This window comes from Hydra vulgaris, chromosome 02, assembly GCF_038396675.1.
Source record: "Hydra vulgaris chromosome 02, alternate assembly HydraT2T_AEP".
NCBI classification, from domain to species: domain Eukaryota; kingdom Metazoa; phylum Cnidaria; class Hydrozoa; order Anthoathecata; family Hydridae; genus Hydra; species Hydra vulgaris.
This window is the reverse complement of record NC_088921.1, coordinates 40,848,829-40,864,104: the sequence shown is the minus strand read 5'-3', so window position 1 is coordinate 40,864,104 and position 15,276 is coordinate 40,848,829. Positions and strand designations below refer to the sequence as shown.

Sequence of the window (15,276 nt, the reverse complement as noted above, 5' to 3'; positions counted from 1 at the left end):
CTCTATAATAGAGTGTGCAGCATCTACTTCCATGTGTGTATGCCCACGTAAAAGAAATTTATGGTTAATTATTTCTATATTCTCAAAACGGACTGTAATAACCCAAGAGTGGAATGCAAGCATGGACGAATTGTGGTTTTGCCCCGGACAGTTTGCCGGCTAGAGTGTTAGTTCCATGACGTTTTCCAAAGAAGTACTTGAAGCCCACTTCAGTAAACAAGAGGCTAATTCATTTCCTCCCCGACCTGCCTTTGTCTCATCCCACATACAGCAATATGTTTTGTTGGATGTATCATCGAAAATGTAGTTGAAGGTCCAGAGTTTCCTCTAATAAAAACTTTGAGAATTATCAAGTCAGGGAGTTGGTAGACATTTTTGAAGATCAACCATTAAAACCTTCTGAAAACGGCTATCTTTAGCCAATATTTTGTCAGATTTCTTGAGCTCATATTGCAGTTGAGCTTCTTTTTGATAATCAGCCTCGTTTGTTTGTATTTCTTCTTTTTCTGCTTTTTTCTGTTTTGGCATTAACCAAGGCTATACGATACGAATCACACACGTCGCATGTGTTAGTGCTTGGTTCATTGAAGGAGTAGTTAAAATCTTTGCTAAACGTTCTACAATAAATGTAATGAGATGCGACTTGACTTTCACATATTTTTTCCCTAAACTGCTCTTTGTACAAATTGAACATGATATTTAAATTTAAAAAACTTCCCAAGTATGACCTTTTTGTACGTTTTCTACTGTAATGACTTTCTTCGACGGGGAACATTTTAATATGATTTTTAATACCATTTAAAACTAACTCCGTAGTTTTATTTGGAGGCACCTTTTTTCCTTGTTGATCGGGTAATAAAGGTCCCCTTGAGTCTTTTTTTTTTACCTAATGCCACAAATACAAATTTTTCTCCAATGGGTAGTGTGTTAATGAAAATTACTTTACATACAGTTATTACTGTGTCGCGCACTTCAAATGAATATCATTTTGTATTTTGACGGCATTGGTTCTGAGCATTATTCCTAGGCCTGGATTGTGTTAGGTTTTTCTTTTACAAGTGAAGCATCATATTGTACTTTCTGAGTCCAAGCTTTGTTAGGGTCCCAAAAGCTAGCAAATATAACTGCTTTGTCAACATCATTAATTTTTTCACCACGCTTAAGACGGCAACGACATAACTCTTTCATCACCCTAGATTTTTTACTCTTCCATCCTTTGTTACATACTGCTCTCCAGATGTCCGTTTCCTTTTTCGAATCTCATTTTGCCATTGTTCTGGTTTCCTGACACGCTTTTTGCCCTTTACTCGGTGATCTTCATGTAGATCTGAAACCTCTACACGGCGCACCGATACATCTTCAAAACGATCCAAAACCTCTTCTCGGAGATCTGCACACTCTTGATCACAACTTTCAGATCCTACCCTGTCTTCATTACTGTTCAGCAATAAACTCACACGATTATTTCTTCGGCCCTCATACATGTCTGAATCACTAGAGCTGTAATTGTTTTCATCGGGTTCATAATTTTTATCATCATCAGTATCATCTTCAGATGACAAAGGATTAAATAAAGGAAATCCAGATATTTTCGGAGTACCACTTGTACTCGGTTGAAACATCGTACTATCTTCCATTGTACTACCTAACTGAGTACCACTTGTACTCGGTTAAAACATCGTACTATCTTCGATTTGGTTACCTAAATGGTAAAAAAAAAACAAGGTTAAAATTCGATTTTATAATAAGCTAATCATAAAAGTTGTAAGCATGTAGTACCTTCATAAGCATGTAGTACCTTCATCCAACTAGTATATATCCCCACATCCTTTTATATTCAGCTCTGTAGAAAAAGTGGGCAGCATATTAATTGGTTCATTATTATTTACACCATCTGAAATATAAAGATAAAACCTTTTAACGTTAAGGATGTACCAAATAATAAAAGCGAAAAAATGAGATGTTTACACAAAAGCATGTAGCACCTCTATCCACCGGAAATGTATCTTCACATTCATCTTTATTCAGCCCTATAGAATGATTGGGTGGCTCCTTACTTAGTTTATTCACATCTAAAATAAAAATAAATAAAACATTGTTGGCAGTGAAATTACAAAAAATATTGTGCTATGATGTTGTGAGAAAAAAGTAACCTCAAAACGAATGTTTTCTTTTTCTTGTTACATCACGTAACAAGATTAGTAAAGTGATTGAATAGGAAAGAATAAGAATTATAAAAAATTCTTTTATTGTAATATAAATTGATATATCTTTGTATAATAATAATAGAGTAATGTTCTTATCTCGAATTTCCGTTAGTTTATGTTCACATTTCTTTTTCATGGCTACGATCATTTCAATCATTTTTTTTTACCTCTGCTAGTCATTTTAAAGACTGGATGTGTCGAAATTATTAAATATTATTGAAACGTCTTCAAACAATCACTTAATTAGAGTAAAAAAATATCAATAATACTACACAGAGTTGTTTATTCTTCGGTGCACTTTAACAGATGATGCAGTGTGAACTTAGTAACAAGATAGTAGATTAACGTCCGATGTCCACTGACAAATTTAATGTTAGAAGCTAAAAGGACGTATCTGGACAACAGACCTTATGCAACTCCTAAACACTGAATACACCCGAAAGGTAAAAAGTCGTTTTTCCTTTGAACATTGTGGGACACCAGACCTTTTATATTGACCTAACTTTTTTTCACATTGTCGTAGGACAACAGTCTTTATACCTCATACATAACTCATTTTCAAAAAAAACTGGACAACCGACCTTTGTCTTCTGAGGTACATATATATATATATATATATATATATATATATATATATATATATATATATATATATATATATATATATATATATTTGTGTGTATATATATGTGTGTATATATATGTGTGTGTGGCTGTGTGTATATATATATATATTTGCGTGTGTGGCTGTGTATATATATGTATATATATTTGTGTGTGTGAGTGTGTGTGTATATATATGTATGTATATATATATATATATATATATATATATATATATATATATATATATATATATATATATATATATATATATAAACATGCACACAAACACAGGTTATGTGAACTATATTTACAATGTTTCTCTACAGGTACATTTGACGTTCGTCAAGTACTCAACTCAACGTACTTCTTCAGCTAATTATGCGTGTAAACCAGTTATCGGAAGGTTTTAGCTGTTATTGTATTCAAATACATTTATAATTCTTAATGACGTCAATGACTATGTAAATTTGTCAATATTGAAATAATCTCAAAAAATAACTTTTTTGTCGCAGATTAGCCGTATGTTATTTAAACATTTAAAACTTCCGCTTTTCCTTTTTCCTTTTTTTAAATTTTTTTATTTGTTATGCATTTCACAAGGACAATTGAAATTAAAATAATAAAATGAGTTGCCTCCTCGTTATCCGTCGACTATAGTAAGAGGCAAAACAGTGCACTCTGATTGTAATATCTACATGAATATAATAGCTATAATTTAGGCTTGAATATTTCTTATTATTAAAATAATTGAGGTGCGTTTTCAACGATTTGCATAAATATTCAAAGAGAACTTTTCTTATATTTTTGCAAAAGAATAAAAATTCCATATAACTCTAATAAAATTTAGTATTTAAGAATTTGGTATTTAAGAAATTTGAGATTTCACAGCTCTGGAAATTATAGTTGAAGTTAACATTTTAAAATATACCGGAATTAGTATTATTACATAAAAGAGTATGTTAATGGGGCATTTTATGTTTTTAAACAATTTTTAAATGATTCGCAAACAAACGTGTTTTTCCTATTTACTCTCTGACGGTTTATAATGCAGACCAGATAAATCCTGGAATTGTTTCAACTGACTAGTGACAATTTCTTGAAAGCTACCTTAAATATGCTGAGTAATTCTTAAGGTTCGAAGAAATTTAACACTTATGAATCGGTGCATAAGTTAGGTACTTTAAAAGCATGATCAAATCTCCAAACTTGTGTCTGATAAATATAGCTTGTAAAAAGATTTATGCTCCAATAACAGTGATTTTTTGCAAACCATTTTTATATTGTTATCATCGCACAAACGTTTGTAACATACCTGGATTCATCTACTTTAAATAAGGGCGGGTTGAAATGAGACAACAAGCTAAGAGTTAAATCTCTCTCCTTAATTCCGCCTTAATAAAACGTTTCCTAAATAAAACAACATTGTCATCAAATAAATAGATCAAAATTAAATTGTCATTAGAATTTTATGTTTCAACATAAACACATGCTATTCTATCGACTCTAAAACTATAAAAAAATATTCTCGTAAATTTGTGTTATCGCTGCGTTTGATACTTTACCTTCATTGCATTATTAAATTCTTTAGCATTGAAATATAATTTGTTCTAAGGTTTTCCAACTTTATCCAATATCATAATTTTTCTTTTAACGCGAAATCTTTTTTTTTTTTTTGATTGGATGCTATATAAATAGTTCTATGACTATTTTGTTTTTAACAATTCAAAAAGATTGAGAAACATATATTTTTATTTTGTATTTGTCTATTTAACTGTATTTTTATAAGCTATTTCGCTTATCCAGTGCCTGTACTTGGCAACTGCAGTAAAGTAGCTATAACTTCGAGGCTGGGCGCATCCTTCTGACCAGCTAAATAAACCAATTAAAAACCATCTCTTGGTTTCTGGATTTTTCATCATCAAAGGAGAACCACCATCTCCAAAACAAGGTGCATTTTCATTTTTTGAAGTACCAGCACACAACATTGTTTTTATATTAAAATAATACGGTGTTCCATTGCGGCATTTTTGATTATTAACTATAGGGAGCTCTGCATGTTGTAAAACACCAGAAAATAAAGTCTTTATATTCAAACCGATATCATTTAATTTACGCGGTGTTCGCACTCCCCATCCAGTAATAGTGGCAAGAGAATTTATTGTCTCTAATTTTCGAATAACTTTAGGCTGAGCGAGGCAAATCTAAAAAATAATGGTATAATTATAATGTAAAATATAACAATTTAAAAAAATGGTAAAATATAATAAAAATATAATTTAATTTTTAAATTTGTTTTTCAGTCAACACAAATAAGCGTAATTAATTTTAGTGTTTTTCGCTTCTCAGACGCAGAAAGTAAATCGATTTTCTATATTAATTTAATATGAGCGCGTTATTTTAATCAGTTCGTTTAAATTCGATCGGCTTTCTGTGGTTTATTTGTCGAAAACAGTTTTAAAATCAAAATAATCAACCGATTATATATGATATATTAGTTACTAAATGTCAATTCAATCGACATATTCAAAAAATGAATATAGATAATCACTGCTTTCTTAAATACTATGATATAAAACTTTGTCATAAACTAATTTTTTTTAAATAATATTTTAAATAAAGCACTGCTCGTCAATTTTCATAAAAAAGAATTAGGTTTCCTTTTTAGTAAAAGTTTATAAACCTAACCACCCTTTCCAAATACTTTTGCACTAGGTGTAAAATATGTTTGGTTCCACAGGATATATAAAATATTTAAGAAAATGGACTCACCGGAGTGACATATGGAGTGATTTTTGCTTTTGTCGGTAATTTAATAACTGCGATATCGTTGTTTAAAATTGTGCGGTTAAATTCAGGGTGTAAATAAATATCTCCCGTTTGAATTTGAAACTGTTGTTCGTTATTTTCTGGTTTGTTTCGATCATTTTCTCCTAAAAATAGAGAAATTTTTATTAAAATTAATTAAGTTTATTCTTTATGTTACATTTTGATTTTAATATCCAAAGTTATTAGGTTTGTATAGATATTTAATGCGTAGTTTTAGTTGTTTTGAGTTTTTCGTAATAGTTTAATCGTTTCTTTTGCGCCTTTTTTTTTAAATAAATCATTTATTATTTATAAAAGTAGAAAAAAAAATTTTCACGGTAACTTTTAATAAACCTCTACCTTTATCGCACTGATATTCTTATGGCACCGGTACTTTTATAACGCAGGTACTTCTGATACACCGGTACCTTTCACCGATTTTTCATTCGAATAACTTTAAAAATAAAAGATTGTTACCTAAGGATACAAAAATATCTTCTGCGTCGATTCTTTTTCCAAAAGGATCGTGTAACAAGCTTGCTAAAGTAAGAACCATGTCGGGCTTTACAAGTACTCCACTGAAGATTGTTGCTGGCTCTAGAATACATTAACTAAATTTAAGTAAAAATTAAAATGACATGAATTTTAATATTAGAAATAAGAAATGGTGGCAAGAATGACAGACTTTGGTAGAAAAGCAGAACGATGGTCGTATATCGGAATAAAATACCTTTATTAACAATAATTAAAACTATCCAAGGCCATTGTCCTGGACTTGAATCTTGTCCACCAATAATACGTCTCACTCTATAATTTGAAATGTTTTTATGATCACTTGCAATACCACATTCCTTTGCATCATTCAGGAAATCTGGAATAGTTTTATTGTATATTATACAACTTATAAAAGCATAACTAAAGAAAAAAAAAAGATATTATTTCAAAAAAAAAAAAAAAAATCATACGGTCAAAGTTGCTGGCGTTAATTCGATCGCAGTGTTTTCCATTTCCGATATATCCGTGACGGCAATAACAATTAAAACTTCCAATAGTATTTTCACATAATGCATTTTGGTGACAAGGAAAACCAAGTTTATACGCAGTGCATTCATTTAAATCTAAAATTGAATTATAACATCATTTGATGAACGGTATAAATATTCAATTTAAACATGGCTAACAAACTATATGTACTAATATTAAACAATTTTGGAAAAATATTTTCTAAACAAGTCTTCAATTTTAAACATTTTTTTATACCTTGAGTTTAATCTTTACTATCTTTATTACCACCAAACCAAACTTTTTATAAAGTAAAAGAAAATTTTTTTGAAATACTAAAGTATTTAACTTGAAAATTATTTAACTTGAAAATTATTTAACTTAAAAATTATTTAACTTAAAAAGTATTTAACTTTTTTATTTAACTTAAAAATTTATAAAAAAGAAACTTGTCATGTTTTTTGTTTTTTTTTTACATTTTTAAAGAAGTTCAAAACACGCGCGTCGCAACGTGAATTTGATTCGACTTGTCGCGAAGCGCTTATTTTAGCAATAACTCATAAAATACTAAGTACAAACAAAAAAGTAAAACATCATTTTAAAGAACATTTATTTCTTTACCAAAATGTCTTTACTATAAATTTTTTTTATACAGATAATTACTATAAAACTTTACTCGATTAAAGCAAAACAGCGAGATTCACGGAAACTACTTTTAATATTCTTATATAATATTAAAATATAGATTAATGTTCTTAATGAATGCAGCCGTGGCGTAGTAGTTAGAGCTCAGAAACAAGAAGTCCGAGGTTCGACACAGGATCTAAACCAAAAAGCGACATGGGTAAAGAAGGAGTGAACTTCCTAGTTAAATGCTCTTTACAGTCTTATCTCAGAACTCTCTCGGTGCTCTGTGATAAGACCGTAAGGACTTCTGGGAGCACCTTAATAACAACAACAACAAAATTCTTGGTGGCTACATATGTATGTACATATGTGTAGCCACTCATGCATACAAACTTACCTGTGTACACATGCATGTGTGGCTACACTTGTTACAAAACTCATACTTTTGCAGTTTAATAAAGATTAACTGCCGCTAATGGTTGTTAGTCAAAAAAATGAAAAAAAATTTTGGTCAATTCTATAGTTTATCAATAAGATCAGCCCGGACATGTTAATACGTTGTTTTTTTTTTAATATAAATATCTATGTTTGAATCTAGTTTATGTCGTCTATGGTAACTAATAGTATCAAACAAAATAATTTGTAGTCGAATTGATTAATCTTTCTTTAATATTTGTGATTATTTATATAAAATTTTTATACATTTAAAAACCACATGTTCTATTGCTTCTTTTTTATAAAGACCTCAATAGTCACATTTCCAGCTACATCATATGCGTATTAATACCAGCAATCTGCAAACTTTATTGTTTTAGGTGAATGCTTATCATATTGTATTTCTTCTAAAAACGTTAATGATAGATAATCACCAAACAGATTTTGTCAAATACCGCCAAACCTTAACAATGCAAATAAAATCTAAAACTAACAATATCTGAATCTTAACAACATACCAAAACACTACCTGACTTTTGAAACTAACAATATCTGAATCATAACAATACATCTGGAACATACCAAAACACTACATGACTCTTTAAAAATGCAGTTGAATTTTAAGTGAAAAACACAATTGATCCTACCTGGATCTTTAGCTTCAAGATGTAAACTTTTTGCTGATAAAATAAAATGGAAGAAAAAAATAAAATGGAATAGATTTGAAAAAAACTTTATTAATGCAAACTTTTTTCAATCATAACTTACAATGCAATCATAGTTTACAATGCAGTCATAACTTACAATGCAATCATAACTTACAATGCAATCATAACTTACAATGCAATCATAACTTACAATGCAATCATAACTTACAAAAATTCCAACAAATATTTTAAACTATAGAAGTTGAAACTTTATTATTTTTACTTAATAATTTTACAAGGTAAATTATAAATTTAATAATTTTACTAAGGAAATAATAAAATCAATAATTTTACTACTCGATGTAGTTAAGGCAATTTTAAAATATTAAAGCGTCTGGGTTATATTTTGTTGACTGCGACATATTTCCATTAAATGATCAGGTCTGTGAATTATGAAAAGTTGAAAAAAATTAAAATGATAAATTTTGCGGTATTATAAAATATAAATGTTTGTAGCGAAGAAACCCAGACCAAAATTTCTTATCTTTTTTAAAAATCTTCTTAAAATCACAATCGCTTGCCCAAATTTGAATAAGATTTTAAATAAATACATTGTTTAGGCAAAATGAACATCATAGTTTAATAATATGATCTATTCTGATTGTTTAATGGCAATTTTTCTTAATTATAAGCACTTTCTTGGGTTTTTTTTTAACTATTTATAGTTAATATACGTCATAACCGATTAGAACTAGGATCTATTGTGCGTTAAGGCACTTCTTGAAAAGATTTTTACTAAATTCATGTTAACGCCGATGAGCGAAAGTGATCTAAAGACTCCAAAACGGTGTTCTTTAGATTCGCTATTAGAGGTAGTAAAAAGGTTTTGAAAATTATATAAAAAAATAAAAGTTTCTTTAAATACTAAAAAAATCTGAAGCAAAAAAAATTATAACATCTAAAGCTCTTGTTAGGACATAATACGCTGATAAAATCATGCTAATTCCAAATAAAAAAATTCAAATAACTTGAAAATTGCCTTAACTACACCGAGTAGGTAAATAATAAATTATTTTTATAATTTTTGAAAGATGACCTCTGGTTCCGATACCACTCGCGATATCAGTAATCGCTTACCTTCACTATTTGTTTTGTGTCTTAGTAGTGGTGCAGCGGTGGAGCACTCGCTTCATAAGCGAAAAGTTCCGAGTTCGATTCCCACCACATTCCTGGTAGTGACGCGCTCAACTTGTTTCTCCGCGCAGCAGTCTTGTTCGTCAAGGTTCGTGTTTCGGAGTTATATAGTTATAAGGTGAAAATTATAAGTTATAGAGTTATAGGGTGAAAATTATAAAAAAGATGAAAATTCACTTTTTAGGTGAATGTTATGAAGGGGGTGATCAGAAAATCTTTTATGTGAAATGTATGAAGATCCTCTTTATAATTTTCACATAAAAGTTGAAAACTTAATAAAGTAGATAACCAAGTTTTTTTTCTTAGTTGTTGTGAGCAGATTTAACTCTAAAGTTTATTTTAGATTACTTAAATATAATTTGTTATTAATTGTGTAAATCATAATTTACTTATTTAATTTTATAAAAATTACTTGAAGTAAAATAATCTAAGGGAAAATTTCTTGTAATAAAATTTACTTTAGGACTTTACTCATATCAAATGATCAAATTTATCGAAATACCATTTTTAAATAAAAATCTTTAACACAAACATATAATTTGATTATTTATTCTGAACTTGATAAGAATGAAAAAATTTAGGGAGCAATTCTTAAAAGTAATCCCGCTTTTAAATGAAAAGTTATTTTTTTTGTCTTATTTGATTTTTTTATGTTTGTTTGATTAAAACTAACACAAGGTACAAATTAATTAAATTTCTGGTTAGGGGCAGTTGTTTACTATTAATGTTAGATAGATTAAAAGTGAGGGTACGCTAGGTGTGTTGATGTTAGGTAGGTTAAAAATTTTGGATACGCAAAAGTATGTAAACGTTAGTTAGATCAAAAGTGAGGATACGCTAAATGTAATTGGCACTAAAAGCTTATTTTAATAAACAATTTGTTTAATATAAGAAGTATGATTTTATGTTTTCCCCATTTATGGATCTTAAATCTAAAAAAACTTCAGGAAAGTTTTGTATTTTGTTATTATTTATTCTTCAAAGATAATTAAGCGTGGCACACGCGCAATTGCCGATATTTTTACCACATAAAATATTTGAAAAAATTACCAGTTTTTATAATATTTGCTAAATTTTATTTAAAGTAACTTTGTTGAATGTAAAAAGCAACAAATAACTTTGTTAAGTACTTATTTCGTATTTGTCAATAATAAAAAAACGACGCAAAAGATGACATCTGAAATATCGAGTTAGTCATATTTGAATGGATGTTCATAACGACTAGGAACATACATGTTTAATACAACCAGGAAAGTTTACGTTTTTAATGATAACTTCAAACTATATTTAAAAAAAAAGTCTTACCGTGACATGCTGTTTTTGCATCAGGTTTCCAAAGGTGAGTGGTTTTGTTACATTTATGATAATATGGACCATATATCTCGTACCCTTTCTTGCAGCTATATCTAACAAGATTTGGACTAATGTGAAAAATGTAGCCGTTTTCCAATGTTTGCTTTGTTGGACACTGAGTTAATATACCTACATAAAGAATGTGTATATATTTTATATCTTGTCTTTTCGTTTCTTGTGTATTCCGTAATACATTTCTTTATAATTCTTTCTTACAAATATTTATACAGGTTAAATGAAAAGTATAAATATGTAAAAAAATTTAAATACTTTATTATTTGGAAATTTGAGAAATTTACTTTTATTATAAGATAAAAAAATCCAATTTATTATAATTAAAAATCTTATAAACTCAGTTTTCAAATTGTTTTTATATAATATTTATGCATTACATTTATAGAAGCTACATAAAAATATGTAGCTAAAAAAAAAAGGAAAAGAGGGGGGGGGGGGGAGGGATTGGTAAGGGTTTTTAGATATTAGTTTTAAAGATATTTACAAAAAATACGACTATAAAACTAATACAAAACTGGTGCCGTGGTGCTGGGTGTAGATATAGATTTTAGTTATTTTATTTTAACATATTTATAAAAATTATTGCTATAAAATAAGAACAGAATTGATTACATCAAATTTGAATTTTTTTTTTTAAAACGCAGGTATATTAAGTTTATTTCTTTTGTTTACAATTCGATAAAACACTTAAACGTCTTAAGCTTTAAGTGCGTATTTCGAAAAAACATTTTTTAAGCGTTCGATTGCAGTATAGTATTTACAAAAAGTTCGATTCAAATTCTAGCAAATCAATCAATTTTATTTATCTAACTGATAAACTTGGGTTCATCAGTTAGATAAATAAAATACATTGTTTAACCGAAATTTAAAGCATAGCAAAATTTGTCTCAATTTCAGAGTGGGAAAAATCACAGATCATTTATTGGTTTTGCGGCGAGATTAAATATTTTTCAATGACAACTTTTTTTTAAAGATATCCTCAAGAGAAAACTAAATAATATACTTAAAAAAACACAAAAAAGATAAGTATTAATTTGGATTGTTAGGAAATTCACTAATAACATATATGTATACATATATATACATATATATATATATATATATATATATATATATATATATATATATATATATATATATATATATATGCATACATATATATATATATATATGCATACATATATATATATATATATATATATATATATATATATATATATATATACGCATACATATATATATATATATATATATATATATATATATATATATATATATATATATATATATATATATATATATATATATATATATATATATATATATACACACATATATGTATATATATGTATACATATATAAATATATATATATATATATATATATATATATATATTTATTTATTTATTTATATGTATACATATATATGTGTGTATGTGTGTTTATATAGAGATCTATTCCTACGTGTGTATTAAAGTTTAATGTAAAATAATGTTAGTATAAACAATAAAAAAGTAATAAAAACATTTTGTTTCTTTTATAAAACACGTTTATCTTATCAGATCTAAAGTGAATATTGGTTTACCTTTCATAGGAGCTAATATCAAAATAGAAGTGCTGATTATGTAATATTTAAGCATTTTCTAACCACTTTCTTAGGATCTTCTAGAAGACGAAAAAAAGTTCCACTTTTTGACAAAAAACTTAAATGTTAATTGCACGAAAACCAACAAACTTTTTTTTTTTTTACGTCATTAAACTGTACAGCATTGTCCGAGTTTTACATTTTATTTTGTTTTAAACGAATTCTACTAGTCGTTAAAATATTTATATTGAAAAACTATAAAAGTAAAAACTCATAAACAAGTTTTGCAATCAGGATTTCTTTGTAAATAATATTCAACAAAAGTCTCAAAAAGCGTGTTTTCATTGTTTAAAAATTATGTTCTTTAAAAGTATTAGTTATTTTAAAAATAATATTTGTGCGCACTGAAATTAGGTCTTAAGTAAATACTAAGGTGATATCTTTATTAGGGAATCACCATTTTATACGATTTTTAATTTTTCGCGTTCAAGAAATAAGTAAAAAAATAAGTTGCATCTAGCGACTTAACTGTCAGTTGATAAAATAATTTCTTTTAAATCTCTAAATAAGTTATATTTCAGTTTTTAAAACTAGAAATCTTCCTTTAACAAGGAATCACCCTTTGATACTTAAGGATTCTTTTTTTAATAAGGAATTTCTCTTTAATTTGATAAATTTATAAAATCTTGTTTTATTAGTTTACAGCTAATACCAAGAGACGAAACAAAAGTTTCAAAGTTTTCCCTTCGCATACAAATCAATTTATAAAAATCAGTAGTTGTTTTTTTTTTATTATTTTTTCATTTGGTGAATTAATTGCCCAAATACAAGTTATGTTCCGACACAGCCTGTAATTTAGTTTTATTAAAACAAAAGTTACTAATTTACCATAATAGTGCATTGTGCGGAAAATTAGGTTAAAAAAATTTTACGCGAAGTATGCAATTTTTTTTAATTTTTAAATTAAATTGCGGTTTAACGCGCGCATTTTAAAATGCGTTTATGTTAATTTTTAAAATTCTAACATTTTAGTTTAAAATGTTAGAACTTTAAGAATTAACATTTAGATTAAAATGTGTATCACAAACAGGATGTAACATGAATGCTTTAAACTAGAGTAGAGACACTCGGTAGGATGAAAAGTTTGTCGTTAAAAGAGAAACTTTTGATGTAGCGACAGGAGTAGTACTCGTTACTTTTATAAATATGCCGTATAGAATTTAATTATAACAGTAGGGGAGAGTGGAGAGAAGTGGGACGCAGGAGAAGTGGGACACCCCTATAATTTTATTTCGCAGCAGCGCCTAGTTACTGTTATTTAATGTAAACGTATAGATTTCATGTGCTCTTTTTAGTAGACATCATTTCCCCTCCTTGTGCGCGGTGAAAACCTTTTTTTTCGAAAGTCCCTCAAAAAAGTACTTTTGCTGACAGTCTAGTAACTTACGTATGTATTTATTTTCGACTGTTGTTGCACCTTTTTTCCATTTTGTAGGGAAATGCACTTATCAACTAACATTTAGTAATTAAATTTATATTTTAGCTTTAACTGTGTGGCTGTAATTTTAGTTTTATTTCGTCTTCCCAACATAGGGGTAAAGGGAAACAAAGGAAAAAGTCGCTGTCCCACATCTCCTTAACAGTTTTGCGTTATTTTATTGCAGAAATTTCTAAACATTTTAGTCACGATTTTTTATTGTTTTTAAAATAAAAAAATTAATACGTTCAATTGAAATATTTAATTTTAGTTTTAGTTCTTATACAGTACATTTAAAACAAAATTTGGAAAGAGAAATCTTTATTAAAGATAAATTTGATTTGGTTCATCATTATTGTTTGGAGCTTTTTACATCAATAATTTGAAAATATTTGAAAAGCAAAAGGCATGCATAAAAGTTTATTTAATCTTAAATAAAATCATAATTTCATAGTAAGTCTGATATAAGATATAGTAATAACAGTGACCTTAATACCATTACAAATAAATATTTTTTTATCAAACCTAGTTCCTTTTAAATTTCAGGTCATGGCTAGAGTTTATAAAAGAAAAAGTGAAACTCCACATGTTTCAGAAAACATTTTGAAAGTTGCTGTAGCCAAAGTGGAAAATGGGATAAACCTTAGATAAGCAGCATATTCAGCTGGCATTTCGAAGTCTGCACTTCATAGGTGTATAAAAAAAAGTGTCAATACCCGGCTGCTAATTTCAACCAAATTATCAACATTCTATGGTTTTCTCTGTTGCACAAGAACAAACACTGACCACTTATCTAAAGTCATGTTTTGATATGTTTTATGACCTTACAACAGTTCAAGTAAGAGCTCTAGCTTTTGAAATGGCTCAAGCAAGCAAAATAAAATACCCCTTGCGTTGGAACTTATCTAAAGTCATAGAGCAAAAAAATGCTGCTCGAGATTGGTTAACAGGACTTAAATTGCGAGGGCATCGGCATTTAATCGGTATACTATTGATATTTTCTTTAATAAATTACAAGAAGGTATATCAGAGTCTAAAGCAGCATCATTTAAAATTTTTAATCTTGTTTTACTACTGTGCAAAAAACTCCTTATGTCATTGCATCAAAGGGAACAAAGCAAGTCGGGCAAATAACATATAGTGAAAGAGGTGAATTATTAACAGTGTGTTGCATTGTCTCCGCAGCTGATGTAGCAATACCCCCTGTTATTGTTTTTCCAAGAAAATTATTTAGAAACCCACTAATGAAAGAAGCACCAGAAGGTTCTATTAGATTAGCCAATCAATCTGGATGGATGAATGCTGAAATATAGATGTTTTAAA

The 15,276-nt window shown here is 28.2% G+C and overlaps 3 protein-coding genes across 3 annotated transcripts in view; 1 reads left to right on the top strand and 2 right to left on the bottom strand.

Annotated features, from left to right (window-relative positions):
- LOC100201150 (DNA-directed RNA polymerase, mitochondrial) overlaps positions 1 to 3,817 on the top strand; it is a 75,682-nt gene extending 71,865 nt beyond the window's left edge. Inside the window, exon 17 of the mRNA XM_065790927.1 lies at positions 3,140 to 3,817. Within this exon, the coding sequence (XP_065646999.1) occupies positions 3,140 to 3,189 (50 nt within the window). The 3' untranslated portion in view covers positions 3,190 to 3,817. The remainder of the gene's footprint in view (positions 1 to 3,139) is intronic.
- LOC136076945 (uncharacterized) lies at positions 495 to 2,557 on the bottom strand. Its single transcript, XM_065790931.1, has 2 exons — positions 1,780 to 2,557; positions 495 to 1,702 (listed from the first exon to the last, which is right to left on the bottom strand). Exon 2 carries the CDS (start codon positions 1,635 to 1,637, stop codon positions 1,188 to 1,190), a length of 450 nt encoding a protein of 149 aa, XP_065647003.1. The 5' UTR covers positions 1,638 to 1,702; positions 1,780 to 2,557; the 3' UTR covers positions 495 to 1,187.
- Positions 3,818 to 4,241: 424 nt separating the features above from the next.
- Positions 4,242 to 12,865, bottom strand: LOC100204772 (prothrombin). The gene is made up of 7 exons (XM_065790928.1): positions 12,477 to 12,865; positions 10,829 to 11,005; positions 6,584 to 6,736; positions 6,349 to 6,489; positions 6,096 to 6,215; positions 5,583 to 5,743; positions 4,242 to 5,014 (listed from the first exon to the last, which is right to left on the bottom strand). The coding sequence occupies exons 1-7, from the start codon at positions 12,529 to 12,531 to the stop codon at positions 4,577 to 4,579; spliced, it is 1,245 nt and encodes a 414-aa protein (XP_065647000.1). The 5' UTR covers positions 12,532 to 12,865; the 3' UTR covers positions 4,242 to 4,576.
- Positions 12,866 to 15,276: the final 2,411 nt, after the last annotated feature.